This window comes from Mugil cephalus, chromosome 18, assembly GCF_022458985.1.
Source record: "Mugil cephalus isolate CIBA_MC_2020 chromosome 18, CIBA_Mcephalus_1.1, whole genome shotgun sequence".
NCBI lineage: Eukaryota > Metazoa > Chordata > Actinopteri > Mugiliformes > Mugilidae > Mugil > Mugil cephalus.
Window position 1 is genome coordinate 12,699,922 of NC_061787.1, and position 14,316 is coordinate 12,714,237.

Sequence of the window (14,316 nt, forward strand, 5' to 3'; positions counted from 1 at the left end):
TACAGGTTATTGGCGATAATTTGGGCTTACGTAGCTTGTTTGGTTTGGTCTTTCCGTGCAAGGTACCGTTGCAGGTTTTGTTTAGCTGAAATAGATGACTTTTCAAACAGAATTATTAGAAGATTCTTCCAAAACAGTGTTGCGCACCAAAGAAATGTCAAGAAATGGCTCAAAATGCATCTCTTCTTCAAGTTTTTGGTGTGAAGAGTTCATGTTTTTTGAATTCACTGAGTCAAATTAACATTATAGTCAAGGCAACACTTAATAAATTACTGTTACTGTAACCTTGTATGTTTGTGTTTATTTAGATTTGATAGGTTAGAACACAGAAATATAGCATCATAGTTAATACTATCATATGACCTAGAAGTAAAAAAATAACACGGCAGAGAAATGAAAATTAAATATTATTACACATTAGAGTTTAAACTAAAATTAAAGTTTGCTCTTTTAAGTGTTATCATATTACTCTGAACAGTGCGAACAAACCAGTGTTAAATATTTTTACGCATTTCATTGTTAACTTTGACACTGAATTGATTACAATTAACTCAACTCACACTATGTTTTGCTGTGTAGTAACATATTCAGTGTCTGGCGTGAACGTGGTAGCGTTAGCTGTCTCACCTCCACGTTACCTAGACTCTATTATATGAGGTGTGCAAAATGATTTTATGGAAATGGACATTGTCTAACATTGCACCAGTGACATATGAAGTTTTTTTCTTGACCATTACCATACCTGCTACTAAGTGCCCACCAGCAATATGATCTATATTGTCTGAAAACCTTGATTTCTATTCGATGGTTCATTGCACATAACATTAATAAATTAAGGTTCTTTCTCAAATTAAAAGGAATGTAACATGTTTACCGAGTTCAATGTGTGATGTTGTTGAATAGGATTAGATTTATGTGTGTGTGTGTGTGTGTGTGTGTGTGAATATATGTATTTTTAATTATTTTAATTAACTTTTCTGGAAAATGTTCAGCTGCTGTTTACAGCTTATGTAATATTTTGAGAAGAGGAGAGAGCTCTTTATATTCCAAACTTCTTAACTTGATAGGGGCCTGTCACTAAATGTCTGGGTGGTGCTTTCAGTGTACTCGGGACTGCGGGTACTCCTGTGTAGGAGGAGTAACAACAAAGGAAAAGACAAAAGCGCTGTCACACCGGCTCCCTTTCCCCTAAAAATATATTTAAAAAAAAAATTAATCTTCCCACTGTTTGGTGGAGGGGAGTATAAATTAGATTTTATAAGAAAGAAAAAGGGTGAGAAAGGAAGGAGGAAATTTTTTGTTCTACTTTTCCACGATCCAGGCTATAATTAGCCCCTGTTCCTCAAAAGATACATTTCCAAGCTTTAGGAATGAACCTCTTCACAGGCAGGTAATGTCATGACTCGTAATGATCTAAATGAGACCTTGAACCCATTAGTCTGAGCGGTGTGAATTACCAGGGGCTAGGGCTTTTGTGGAGGTGGACAGCTCTGTCTCTGTTTTGGCCTGGACATCACACCTGAAGGATATTCACCCACAAGAAACTAATGGAAGATGGAAATCAGCCTTTAGGGGAACCTGGGTTGTTACCCTGATAAAGAAACCTTGAAAACTTTTTTGTCACACCACCTGTCCCGGTTACTTCACCCCCTCTGTACGCTGCTCTGAGGCTTGTTCTTGTAATACACCCAGTGCTAAGGCAGCTGGTTCCGTCCCTTCATTAGCCTTTCTGTGAGTCTGATGCTTTACCCGGGCGGCGCTGATGCTCCTGGAGTGTTCTGGCTCGGGTTTGCACGTCTCTCTGAGGCTGCATCAGTCCAGCTGCTCAGCCCCGGTGCTGCTCCTGCTTTTCCTCTTCCCTACCCACCCCGCGGCGTTAGCATCCCCAGAGCTCGCGGCGCTGCTAGGGCACCGCGAGGAGCTGCGCGATGCCCGCTGCCTCAGGTTCTGGGAAATAGATCGATGGAGGTTCCTCATGGAGGAGCTGGCTGCCATGGTGACCACCCAGGGATGGCGGACGGCTTGGGCGGCGGTGAGGCGGGCGGCGGGGTCCAGCACCAGCAGGCGCAGGATAAAATCCTTGGCCAAGTTGGACACCGACTGCCAAGGCTGTGGGATAGAAGAAGCAGAGCAGAGCGACTGTCATCAGCGCGATTATAAAATCACTCGACGTAGAAGCTGCCAGCTCAGCTGACAGACACCCCGGAACCCGCAGCGCTCAGAAAAAGCCTGTGCGTCTAAACGAGGCGGATGAACAGATTCAAAGCATCTTTAAAGCGGGATGCAAGATTATGTTCTAACAAAGCAATAAAACTGTGCTCCCAGCGCTATGCAGGACTAACAAGCAGAACTAAACTCAAAGGAAAGCTAAATGTCACCGGGCAAAAGGAAGGCAGCAGCCTGGGCTAAATGAACGCAAAGTCTTGGGAGGTGGGCGTGCTCCTCCATATACGTGGGATTTGGGGTGCATGCGTATCCTCAGCCTGCATTAGCCTCACAACGAAAGGCAACGCAGATGGCCTTCGTTGAGATCCTCTGCTCTTTGTCAGTTCTAATAGCAAATCATTCCCCTTGTCGTGACCCGAGCTGACATTCAAGGCCGCTTTGAAATCTGCCATGCCACCCTTCCAGTGGGAGAGAGGACGTCAGAATCATTATCATATTTCAGAATCATTCAATTATTCATCGAGGCTTTGGTTCTTTGTCATGGAGACAACACTGTGCAATCTTGCCTCCGGAAATTGATGACCTTTGTGCTTCAATCTCATTTTAAATAAAATATCACGGATACATGCGCCAAACTGGATTGATGTGGCATCAGATTAAAAAGATGGCATCTGGTCAAGGAGACGGTGGCACCGCACAATAACCTCTGTCTTAAATGTCATGAAACAAAGCACGTTGCCTTTTCGTTAAAGATATTAAGCTGGATTTGTGTAACTGATGTCAAGGGCCAATAAGCAACATGCAACGGCCGCCGTTTTTCACTCTCTTGGTCTCGCTCTCTCCTTCCACAGCCACCACCAATTAGCTCGGCTACGTCTCTTTTTGGCCGAGGAGCACGCACAGCTAAATACAGTCGAACCTGCGCGCGCACCGCTCTCTCCTTCTCCGCTCAGCCTCGCAACGCGCTAAATTCCGCTCTTTAGGGAGGTCTCGCTCTCCATTTTAATCCTGAAACGCATTGCTCCCTCCCTCTCTCTCTCTCTCTCTCTTTTTTTTTTTTTTTGTCTCTTGTGGAGTAATGACAATTAATCAAGCATGAAATTGACAATCGCGAGACTGCTGCCGGTGAGAGGAATTCAAAGGAGCAGGGACTTGCTTATTCTCGCTGTGTGCTGACTGGAGAGGAGCGTGAGCGTGTAGGCGCGGCGCAGTGCTTCAGAGCTGCCAGCCGAACGAGTCATAAAAAAGCCTCTCGCTCAAAACTTTCTTCTCATTGTGTTGTTATTTCACACCTGAGAGGCAGGCAGAGTGACACTGTTTGATTGCGCTCCCACGACTGGCAAGTCTGACTTTCCTCTTCATCTGGTGGTGATTCGGCGACGCTCCTTATTTCTGCTTCACCAAATACACACTTGATAGCGGCCGTGGCCACGGCAGGCGCCCTTTGTTCTTTATCTGAAAGGATGGGAAGACATGAGTTTAGTGCACGCCGGCTATGCACGAGAGAGAGGCGCTGAGGCTTTTCACTAGGCTGGAATGTCTTTGATGCCTTTCAAAAGTTTCCCTTGCTCCTGCGAAGAAGTGGAAATGTAACTGAATTGGCTCCTCGATCCACCTGCAGGAAGTTTACGTCTCCCCCCTTATTTTGAACATTTTTCACGTCACAGAACACAAAGGCTTTATTGCGTTCGGAAAGAGCGGGCGAGAGCCGGCGTCATACATCACTGTTGAGCCGCAGAGGGGGGGAAGACAGGCTGGGCGTAGGCACGGCGTGAGCCACGGACAAAACCTACAGGGCTCGCATTATTGAGCAACATCTTGTTAGAGCGAATGAGAAGCTCCGCCGACTGGGTTTTGCCGCGCGCCACGTCTCCGCCTGACAAAGAAATAATTGCAACAAATGAAGAAAACGCTAGAAGGCTGGATTACACTAATGTAATCAGGAGGATAATGCACTTTTGAGTAATGAACTGCTCTGCACAAGAGTCGTCTCCGCCACGTCTGATTCGCAGGCCTGGCAGCCCCCTTTTCCCGAGCAACAAAGGAGAGTTTAAATATGCCTCGTCATAATGAGTCCAAGTGGGGACGGCGGCCCGTTGTTAATTCGGGTGAAAGTTGCGGCTAAACCGCTGTAATCAAAATATCAATACTCGGATGCAGGAGAGATTGGGCTGTCATGTACAATACACTGAGGCCGGGGAGAGGCTGGGTTTGTTCGCGCGGCGCTCACTAGGGGGCAGACTGGGCTAACCGTTGCCCAGCCGGCGCCGCCGACGAGAGATGTAGATTATTTGGGCTGGGTCAGGGAAGTGTGGCTTCAGTAACACAACAGCAGAATGCAGAGGAGGTTACCGGGCTACTTGGACACAAGCGAACGCAAGGATTTAAGTCTGCCACGGCGCACATGCATGAGTGAGACACACACACACACACACAGATGAGGAGACCTGATAACGCGTGGTGGGGAAATATTCCTAACGTGCATGGCGATAAGGCGCAAATGGCCCCTGAGGCTACACTCGTTCTTCCCTCTGCCCTGCTCGTCCTCTGTCGCCTCCTCTCTTTTCCTATGCACCACCCTGCCATTAATCCCCGACTCCCCCGCCGTCCTTACCCCCCCCTGCCCCCCTCCCCCCCTTGCTGTTGAGTAAACGCATCAGTGGTGAGTCTGCACCACAGATCCTCGGGCAAAGGGCTGTTGCACCTGCGAGGAAAAGGGGCGCACGCACTTTGTGTGTGTACACACAGTGCATGCAGAGGGGCGGGGAGCGTCAGGGAGACAGAGGGACCCAGTTAATGGGAAGGTGCCAGCGGCCGTTTGCGTTTCCAAGTGAGTCCCACCTCCGTCTTACTCCCCGAAACCCCCAGCCCACCCACACGCACACACACACACACACGTTTGTATGGCTACCCTTGTGAGGACGTTCATTTAAGTAATGCATTATCCAGCCCCTTAGCGAGCTAACCATTTCAACCAAGTGCACAACCCTAATCCTTACCCTAACCCTAATAATGACACTATTGTAACCTCTACCGGCAAAAATGTACTCACTTTGTTGCAAAACTAAAAACTGGTCCTCAGAAAGATAGCTGTACAAGAGCTCTCACACACGTAAACGTACAGTTACCAGATGGCCCCAATGAGCTTTGGTAAACAAAAAAAGGTTTCCGATACTTTGGGAAGTGTGTTTGTGGTTGCAGCCCCTGTGTATTAGTTTGCACGGTGCATGGGAAGACAAAAATTTGCTTATATCCATCTATACCTATAGTTAATCCTTTTTGGCACACAGCACCGCTCAGTACAATATTTACTCTCCCAGCGACGGTATCGTGCAATCTGCTATCTACGCCTAAGAAACTAAGACATGTCTCGACTGTCTCACACAGAAATGAGCTATATATATATTTTTTGACCTCCTTACAGTGAGACTTCAAGACTTTATATGAATAACTCATTCCTGGCGGTAACTCAACAATATGAAATGAAATCATATAATGATAATAATGAAAGTGCTTCACAAGGTTTTTCATATTTCATTGACTTAAGTCATTTTTATTTGTTGTGTCAAAGTGCAGTTTGCCGAATCTACTTTCTAACTCACAGTCCTAGTTAATTCGGACTTTGATGGATTTTGGTTTGTAATATTTTCTGTTGTCAGAATTAGTCTTTGACTTTCTATTCAGCTTCGAGTCACATTTATGCCATTTAGGTAATTTTCGTCAGAAAACACCGGTGATACCTATTCAATTTAGCAGTGGCTCAGTTCCATGTGGCTGTCGTGGGGTCAGGGTCCTGGTTTTGCGGGAACTGACTCGCTGGCTAGGTTTACATGGGCAGGATTTCTTCAACTGTATTAAAACGATTCTAATTTGAGAGTCCAACTTCACCGTTTACATGGATGCTGAATTAAACGATCTGATCCGATATGATGTATGTGTGCATAGATGTGTCAAACCTGTGGGATAGAAGGAAAACGTCTTCTCAACTCTACTGATTGTTTTGCTAACGCTGTGTTTCTCTTCCCTTCTGCAAACTCATCACATCAACTGACGTTTACCCCGTATGTACAGAAATAATATAATTATTTAATACAGAAAGAAACAGTCAGATCAAGCGCTTACATTATTTATTAGATGGCTAATGTATTGATTAAACTATTATATTGATTGGCTTTAAGTTGTTAAAGTTGTTACATGAGGCACTTTGGAAAGCTGGTACATGTTAACACAGATATCATTAAACCGTTGTAGACAACTGGAGTGACTGAATAGCAAGAAGTCATTTCTCATGTATTATCCTGCTGTGTAAATGTCTGCTGCCATTATATTGGCCCATCACATTAATAGCTAACATCCTGTGGCCTTGTGAATCATTTGCTGTAAGTACAGTTTTAGCATTCAGTCTGCCAGTTATTTTCCTTCCTGTGACAGGCCGTGCTGGCATTTTGTGGGTCTCTGAGTCACTTTGTTCAGTTGCCGGACGGCTCGTTTCAAACAAAGCTCTTCAAGTCAAGTTTAATGTGCGAAGGGAATTGCCCGGCCTGTCGAGACTATTCTAATCCCAAAGAGAAGCCCACTTCTGCGCGGCCTGAAGAACCCTTGTAAAAGGCAGAAGTCCACATTTTGTGGCCACTTGTCAACCTTCATCACGCCCTACAACATTATTATGACAGCGTGTGTGCGTGGAGAGGGCGGATGCTCGCGCACGACAGAGAATAAGTGTCTTGTCATCATGGAAATGTGATTGATGGCTCATCTAGCGATCTCCGCGGAGCTACTCAGCCACATATGATGTCTTCATAGTGTCGCCACATGAGTTCACAGAATGACGCTTTGAGACACTATACGTGAAGCCGGATAAAATGCTGTTTTCAGATGCGTTCTCAAGGATTTCTATCCAGCAGTGTGGCCTACATATGGGCAGCATCTGAAGCCACCATGAAAAAATAACCCCTTTCATAAACTTTAGAAGGATTTTGCACTATTGTTCAGTTGGTGGTCACTGCAGTGGTAAACACATGGATAATAGTCCAGGGCCTATGTAAGGGAGCCTCTTGTATGCCAGGCTAAAATGTCAGACTGCATCCCTGAGAACTGGGCCAGGCTTAAAGCCCAGTGAATAATCCAGCCTTGGGTGTAATCAGCGTGAAAGAACAAGCCTGAACTCACCACTGAGCTTGACAGAAAAGGCTGTTAAAAATACCCTCTTCAGTCATATGGTAGCAGAAAAGGATGGGGGAAGAAAATAATCATGCAAGGCCGCCTCTCCCCCAATTTTCAGAGCGTTTTCAAAGAACCAAACCGAGCACAAACTCTGGACACCACAACAAACTTTCACATATCCGTTCATGTTTTTTTTTTTTTTTTGCAGAGCAAGAGATGAAAGGACGGGGAATTCACCCTGTTACCACACGAACCTGCTGCATGTTCAGCTGACTGTTATAGCATGCGGTGATGGAACAGTGTAGCTATTTCTGGTAGGTCTTATAGCATAACGATGAAGGTGAGAATTGTTCTTTCTTAATGGGTGGTTGTGAAAGCGACACATGAACAAATTTGTTGCGAGGAATGGCTAAATGCAAAAGCATGTGTATCAAGCATGCCCAAGACTGTGTGGAGAAGATTAGCATCCAAAAACAAAGTAGTTGCCACTGTGACTACATGACAGCATACTGTGAAGTCTATAAAAAAGTAGCAGAGGCACATTCTTAATTGTTCTTGGGCTTTGCAGGTGCCTTACGGGTCTGTAACACAAAGATACTCTGAAAGAACGTAAATGTCCTTCTGAAGCTACAACAGCAAGAAATTATTTTTTACCATGCAAAACTTCAATATTAATGTACAAACTTACATTTCCGTGGAAGCTGTATTTTCCTCTCACTATGCACCTGAAGAGCCGCGCGCGATTGTCCTCCTCAAACGGCATGGATCCACTCAGCACAATGTATGCAATCACCCCCAGAGACCACATGTCCACTGCGCAGGAATAGGGTTTCCTCAGCAACACTTCAGGGGCCATGTACTCAGGGGTTCCACAGGTGGTTCTCAAAGACCACGACCTGTCTCCTTTAGTTCCACCCCCACTGTCGCTTCCGTCGGGTTTAGAAACCTCTGGTGTGGCAGCAAAAGTGGCCAATCCAAAGTCAGTCACCAGCAATCTTGAGTCAGGTCCAGGGTGGTAGTACAGAAGATTCTCAGGCTTCAAGTCTCTGTGTGTGATGCCCAAGTCGTGCAGGTACCCCACCCCAGCCAGAGCCATCTGAAGGGCCTGGGTGGCATCTCGCTCCGTGAAGTGGCCCCTGCTGACGACGCGGTCCAACAGCTCCCCGCCGGTCGCCAGTTCCAGGACCATGTAAACCCGCTGTGGAAACTGGAACACCTCGATGAGCTGGATGACATTGCCGTGGCTCACCCGCCGCAGCACCGCCAGCTCCGAGGCGCACACCTCACGGCCCTCTTGGGCCTCCACCTCCATCATTTTTATGGCGAAGGGCTGGCGAGTCGCCCTGTGCTCGACGCGCACGACGCGGCTGAAGCCTCCGCGACCGATCAGAGCCTTGATGTCATATCTGACAGAGCAGAGGGGGAATGATGACTCATTACGGCATAAGCATCTCCTGGTACACTGTTACGAAGCACTCGATGTCTCTCGCTGCAGCTGCAGCCGTGATGTATGGGGAGATGGCGGTTGCGGTGTGCTGTGCTGCATGCAAAGCGGATCACGCTGTGATTCTGATTTACATCGCCAGTGAACAAGGCAATACTTGATGGAAGCTGTGGCTTGTCAGATGTACAGCAGGGGATGTGCTTGACCTCAAAAAGACATCAGTTTCCTTTTTTTCTTATTATTTGTTAGCTGACAAGTGTAGGAGAGCTGTCTTCTTCTATTACAGTACTACACCTGCTGAATGAATGTCTTCTATTTTTGCATGGAATGCAGCCAACAACTAAGGACATTAATAAGTCATTTCACACTGTGCTGCAATAAATTACAAATTTTGGGCATGACATATGCAGTCAATAGCCACTGTGCTCGACCACAACATTGCAACAAACTATCATAAAAACACTGTCAAATTTCAACTTTTCCCACTTCAATCGAATCACCCCTGTGAAGATTTACCTTGCTGTGACGCGCGGCTCAAACTTGTCCTTATACCTTTCAGCCTCGTCCCGCCGACACCCTTGTCTGAGTTGCGCCTGCCAGTTTGATGCTAGCCGAGAGTTGTCAAGGCTGACAGAAAACCACAGACCTCTTCGCTTCTCCCTCTGCTTGCTCGGCTCATCGTCTCCTCGCACTTTACTGAAAGCCACAAGTGACTGCACCACACTCACGTAGCCCTTCCTGGACGCCTCAGGCTGCACCTTACTGTTCCCGCAGCCCATAGCTCAGAGGGAATCGATCGCTCCTGTGGAGGGAGCCGACGATTCCGGCATCTGCTAAATGTGGCTGGATATGAGAGGGATTTTCTGCGGAGACTCTGGCAGGTGGTGCTTGAGGTGAGTAAACAGCGCTAGTTGGAGCTCCGCCTACTCAGCAGGTTGCAAGTTTGCAGGTGTGTGAACTCTCGCTCGCTTGTGATGAAAGTGTCGCGCAAACAGAAGTTGTTTTGAAGCTATTGTCACTCCTCACAAAGTAAATCGCCACAATATACCAGGTGGAAGGTAGAAGCCAAAGGAGGGCAGATGTCACACAACACATTTCTCAAGTGATTTAAAAAAGCTGCTCGGCATCTGTGGCTCATGTGAACATGGCCAACACCTATCTACGCGAAAGCATTTCTTTTAAGGATCTGTCTTTTGAATGGTGAAAATTGAAGCAGCGGAGGCCAACATATGGAAACCGTGGGCGGGGTGCGTGAACTCTTTATTAAGATGGACAAATGTTCTGCAACGTTACCCACATGCTTCCTTGAAGCTCAGAGTTTCCTTAATCTCCCTTAATGTCCCTCAAAGCAACCGCAATGTAATTTTAATCATGTACGCATTTAAACTTTAAAAGAGTTTAATCAGATGGGTTTATACAAAACATTCACCCCCGCACTCCTGTCACGAATTTGCTATAGAAACCAGCTAGAACCATCTGTTCCGGGCTGTAAACAATGTTTATTTATGGAGTGAAGTAAGAAATCGAAAAGGTCTATGGGGGCTCACTTTTGGATCCAACCTCAGACTATTTGAGGCTTTTGGGGCACTTAGCAAAAATGTCCACACTAGACTTGGTCAGGGACAACAGAGGGGGACACTGTGCTGTCAGCTAAGTTAAGCTAAAGAAGGAACAAACTATATAAATGTACTTGCGTCATAATATCCTTTTAAAACGTCCTATTCGGTTACTAGTATTATTATTATCTGCTGGACGCCATTGTCATGCTTTAAACAACCAAGCATGAGGGTATAAGGGTACTGAGTGTCCAGAGTTGTATCAGAATGTCACCTACTGTCACTGAAGTCTTAGCACATTGCTACTGTTTAAAGTTTGTCAGCCCTCAGGAGTGGAGGGGTCCCATATTGGCAGTTGCTTGTCTTCTCCTGGACACACTGTGCTTCAGATTTAAGGAGCTGCAGGTTTTCCTATACCAGATTACCATAGGATAATCTCTATGAAAAAAAACCCTGAACTTTGCATGTAAAATTCTTGGTTTTACTGCATTTCTACCTTTTGTTTTTGCGTCTCACTTTGCCAGAAACTAACACAGGCAGGTGTTTTCATTGTACTGTTTGCATTGTTAGGCACAGTATGTCGTACAGTGTCTGTCAGGCTCCGACTAGCCTGAGCTGCTTTCTCTATTTTCTGCATCATGTTGTGCTGCTGTCATGACGTGTCCATAATCTTCTGAGAACTGAACGGGGAAGGAGAAGAAAAAAAAAGAGAAGAAAAGAAAACAACAACATCCATCCTTCTCCTCCTTGCCTGCGCCCGGCCCTTTGTTTAAAAGAGCTTGCAGAAACTGAGGAAGACACGAAAACGTGCCCGTATTTATTCATACGAGACAGCTGAGCAGAAGCAAGGGATCAAAAGGAGGAAAGAAGCACCTTTTTACCACAAGTCTGCTGTACACCGGGTTGAAATTATTCGCTTTCCACTCGAGCAGCACGAAATTATGTGTTTTTACGAGGTTTGTATAATGAGTTCATGTTTATGGATATATTGCACAGCTTGTTTGTGTATTTAGGAAGATATGGAGGCCCTGTTTCTAAAACAAGCTATGCTATATTTATAGTAAAACCTGGCTAAGCTATACTCAGTTCTTATCAGAAATTGAGTCTGGTAACATGCCATTTCTACTTCATGGTGCACATTTCAACTGATAGAGAAAAAACAAAATACTTCCTCGTGCCACCGGATCATCCTGCAGCCAATTACAGCAAGTTTGTAGTAAACAAATTCAGCCTAGATGAAAGGGATGCGGATACATCGCCATTTCACTTCTCTCTGTTGGCACAAAAACTTTCTGTGGGTGATGATGTGAAAACCGTAGCTTAGCCCAGTGTTTTCCAACCCTTCTTGAGCCATGGCACATACACTCACCGGCCACTTTATTAGGTACATCTTGCTAATAAAATGTTGGACCCCATTTTACCTTCAGAACTGCCTTAATTCTTCATGGCATACTTTCAACAAGGTGTTGGAAATGTTCCTCAGAGATTTTGGCCCACGTTGACATGATAGCAGTTGCTGCAGATTTGTTCGCTGCACATCTATGATGCGAATCTCCCGTACCACCACATCCCAAAGGTGCTTCATTGGATTGCTGCTGGAAGTAGCGGTCAAAAGATGGGATGGACATGGTCAGCAACAATACTCAGGCAGGCTGTGGCATTTAAACCATGCTCAACATGTATTAAGGGGCCCAAAGTGTGCCAAGAAAATATCCCTTACACCATTACACCACCACCTCCAGCCTGAACCTTTGATACAAGGAAGGATGGATTCATGCTTTCATGTTGTTAACGCCAAAATCTGACCCTGCCATCCGAATGTCGCAGCTGAAATCGAGACCAAGCAATGTTTTTCCAATCTTCTATTGTCCAATTTTGTTGAGCCTGTGTGAACTGTAGTCTCAGTTTCCTGTTCTTAGCTGACAGGAGTGACATCTGGTGTGGTCTTCTGCTGCTGTAACCCATCTTCTTCAAGGTTGGACGTGTTGTGCGTTCAGAGATGGTATTCTGCATTCCTTGGTTGTAACGCCTGGTTATTTGAGTCACTGTGGCCTTTCTATCATCTCCAACCAGTCTGCCCATTCTCCACTGACCTCTCACATCAACAAGGCATGGGTAGATGGTTAGAAAAATCCCATGGCACACCAGCAAATGAAAATGACCCAATTTCTCACCTGTTTAGTTGAACTTAAAGCTAATATTCCCACAGTAATTGAAGAAAGACAAACACGAACATCTTCCTCAATGACTCAGAGTCTCTCTCTTTTTTTAGTTTTTACATTAGTCATGCTTGAAAAGCCCAACTTATTTCCAACCAGGTAGTGTTATTATCTCTGCTGCTTTAATTTGGTGATGAGTTCAGCAGCTTAGTAGCTACAGAAGCTTTGAGAGTTCTCTCATTTATCTTTGTGGTTTCCCTCAATAAAGCTGCATGTTTCCCAGTCTGCTCACACAGTTGATCAAAATATTCTGTGATTTTGTTTTGAAGGGAAGGTCGTTTTATTCGGAAATGGCGTTTAAGTTTGCTCGGAACCATGACAATGTTTTGCAGCTCTGTTGCTGCATGAGAAAAATGCACCATTTGCCAGCAGGATTTTTCCCACATAAGGCCGTAGCACATTAAAAAAGGCACCAAATGGAAAAGCTTTTGTGATCTGAGCAGGGGTTTAGGTCCATTGGCAATGGTTGTGAAAGAGGGGAATGTTTATTTATATGAAAATGTCAAAAATGTTATTATGAATTGCTATGTCTTTTCAAATGTGTAAATTGTGTTGTCACTGAACAGTGTTGGGCTCCATCATCAGATGCTTGTCTGCTGCAGTTTTCTTCCAGAAGAGCCAAAGGGGATTCTGGGCCTATCAGTGTGTTCCGCTGTCACACACTGTCTATCCCTTCTCAAAGGACTCTATGCACACACATAGATAGGAAAAAAAAGAAGCCCCCGAGAAACCCCACACCTCCTTCATGCACAGACACATAGAGCCAGCAGAGGATAGACATCAAATCAGCACTGAGGTGGTAAATCGCCCTTCAGAAGCCTTCCTCAAGGGAGTCAGCAGTTCAGCGTTTATCGAACCGCTATCTGATTACTAAAAGGCTGTCCTCAGTTATAAATGAACCCACAACATGCGTGTGGTATTGGTAACGCCGGGGCCTTGGGAGTAAAAGCCATTATGGGCTGCTGTGAATCAGTTTAGGCCAGGGGAGCAGCAGAGCGCAGCTGCCACTTGCCAGTCAGTTCATTACTGTTGTTATTGTAGTCTGAGGATGTGATACCTGTGTGTGAGAGGAGTGGACCGGAGCTAGAGCAAACTAAAAGCTGCAAATTGAAGTGGCTCAGAGCAGGGGAGGGGACAGCTGCAAAGGAGCTCCTATTTCAGCCTGACAGCAAAAAAAAAAGAGAAAAAAAAAAAAAGAAAATAAGAATTGGATTTAAAAAAAAAAAATGTTGCAATGAACACTTGAACTTTGAAAATGTAAGCTTTGGGTGGGCGAGACAGCACGGAGCCTATTTCTGGTAGGCACTCGACACGAGAGCTACAAGGGATGATTGGAAGCAGCATATTAAAAAATACTGTACTTCCCTGAAGTTGTGTAACTCATCCTTCCCCACCTTGTCTGGATTAACTCAGTATGAGAGCTACACTCTCAAAAGCATGGTCTCTGTGGCGGTTTTTCATGCATGGGTTAGGCCCCTTAGATCTGATTAGCAGAAACTTTAGTGCTACACTACTCAGAAATATTTTATTTAATAGACATAGTTTGCTGCTATCAACAGGTTGTATTTGGCCATTTCCAAGTTCACAACACCAGTTCCAAAAAGAAATATTTTTCCCAGTTTGATGTAGAAGCCTTGACCTCAACTCCCATCCAACAGCTTCAGAATAAATTGGTGCTCAGACTGAGAGTCAGACCTTATCACCCAGAATCAGTAGTCAACCTGAAAAATGCTTCTGAGTTTGAATTTGAGCCAGTCCATGCAGCCTA

General features: G+C 45.3%; 1 protein-coding gene across 1 annotated transcript; it reads right to left on the reverse strand.

Annotated features, from left to right (window-relative positions):
- Positions 1-1,098: 1,098 nt before the first annotated feature.
- Positions 1,099-9,552, reverse strand: LOC124995975 (serine/threonine-protein kinase H1-like). Its single transcript, XM_047568756.1, has 3 exons — positions 9,290-9,552; positions 8,018-8,735; positions 1,099-2,109 (listed from the first exon to the last, which is right to left on the reverse strand). Exons 1-3 carry the CDS (start codon positions 9,550-9,552, stop codon positions 1,813-1,815), a joined length of 1,278 nt encoding a protein of 425 aa, XP_047424712.1. The 3' UTR covers positions 1,099-1,812.
- Positions 9,553-14,316: the final 4,764 nt, after the last annotated feature.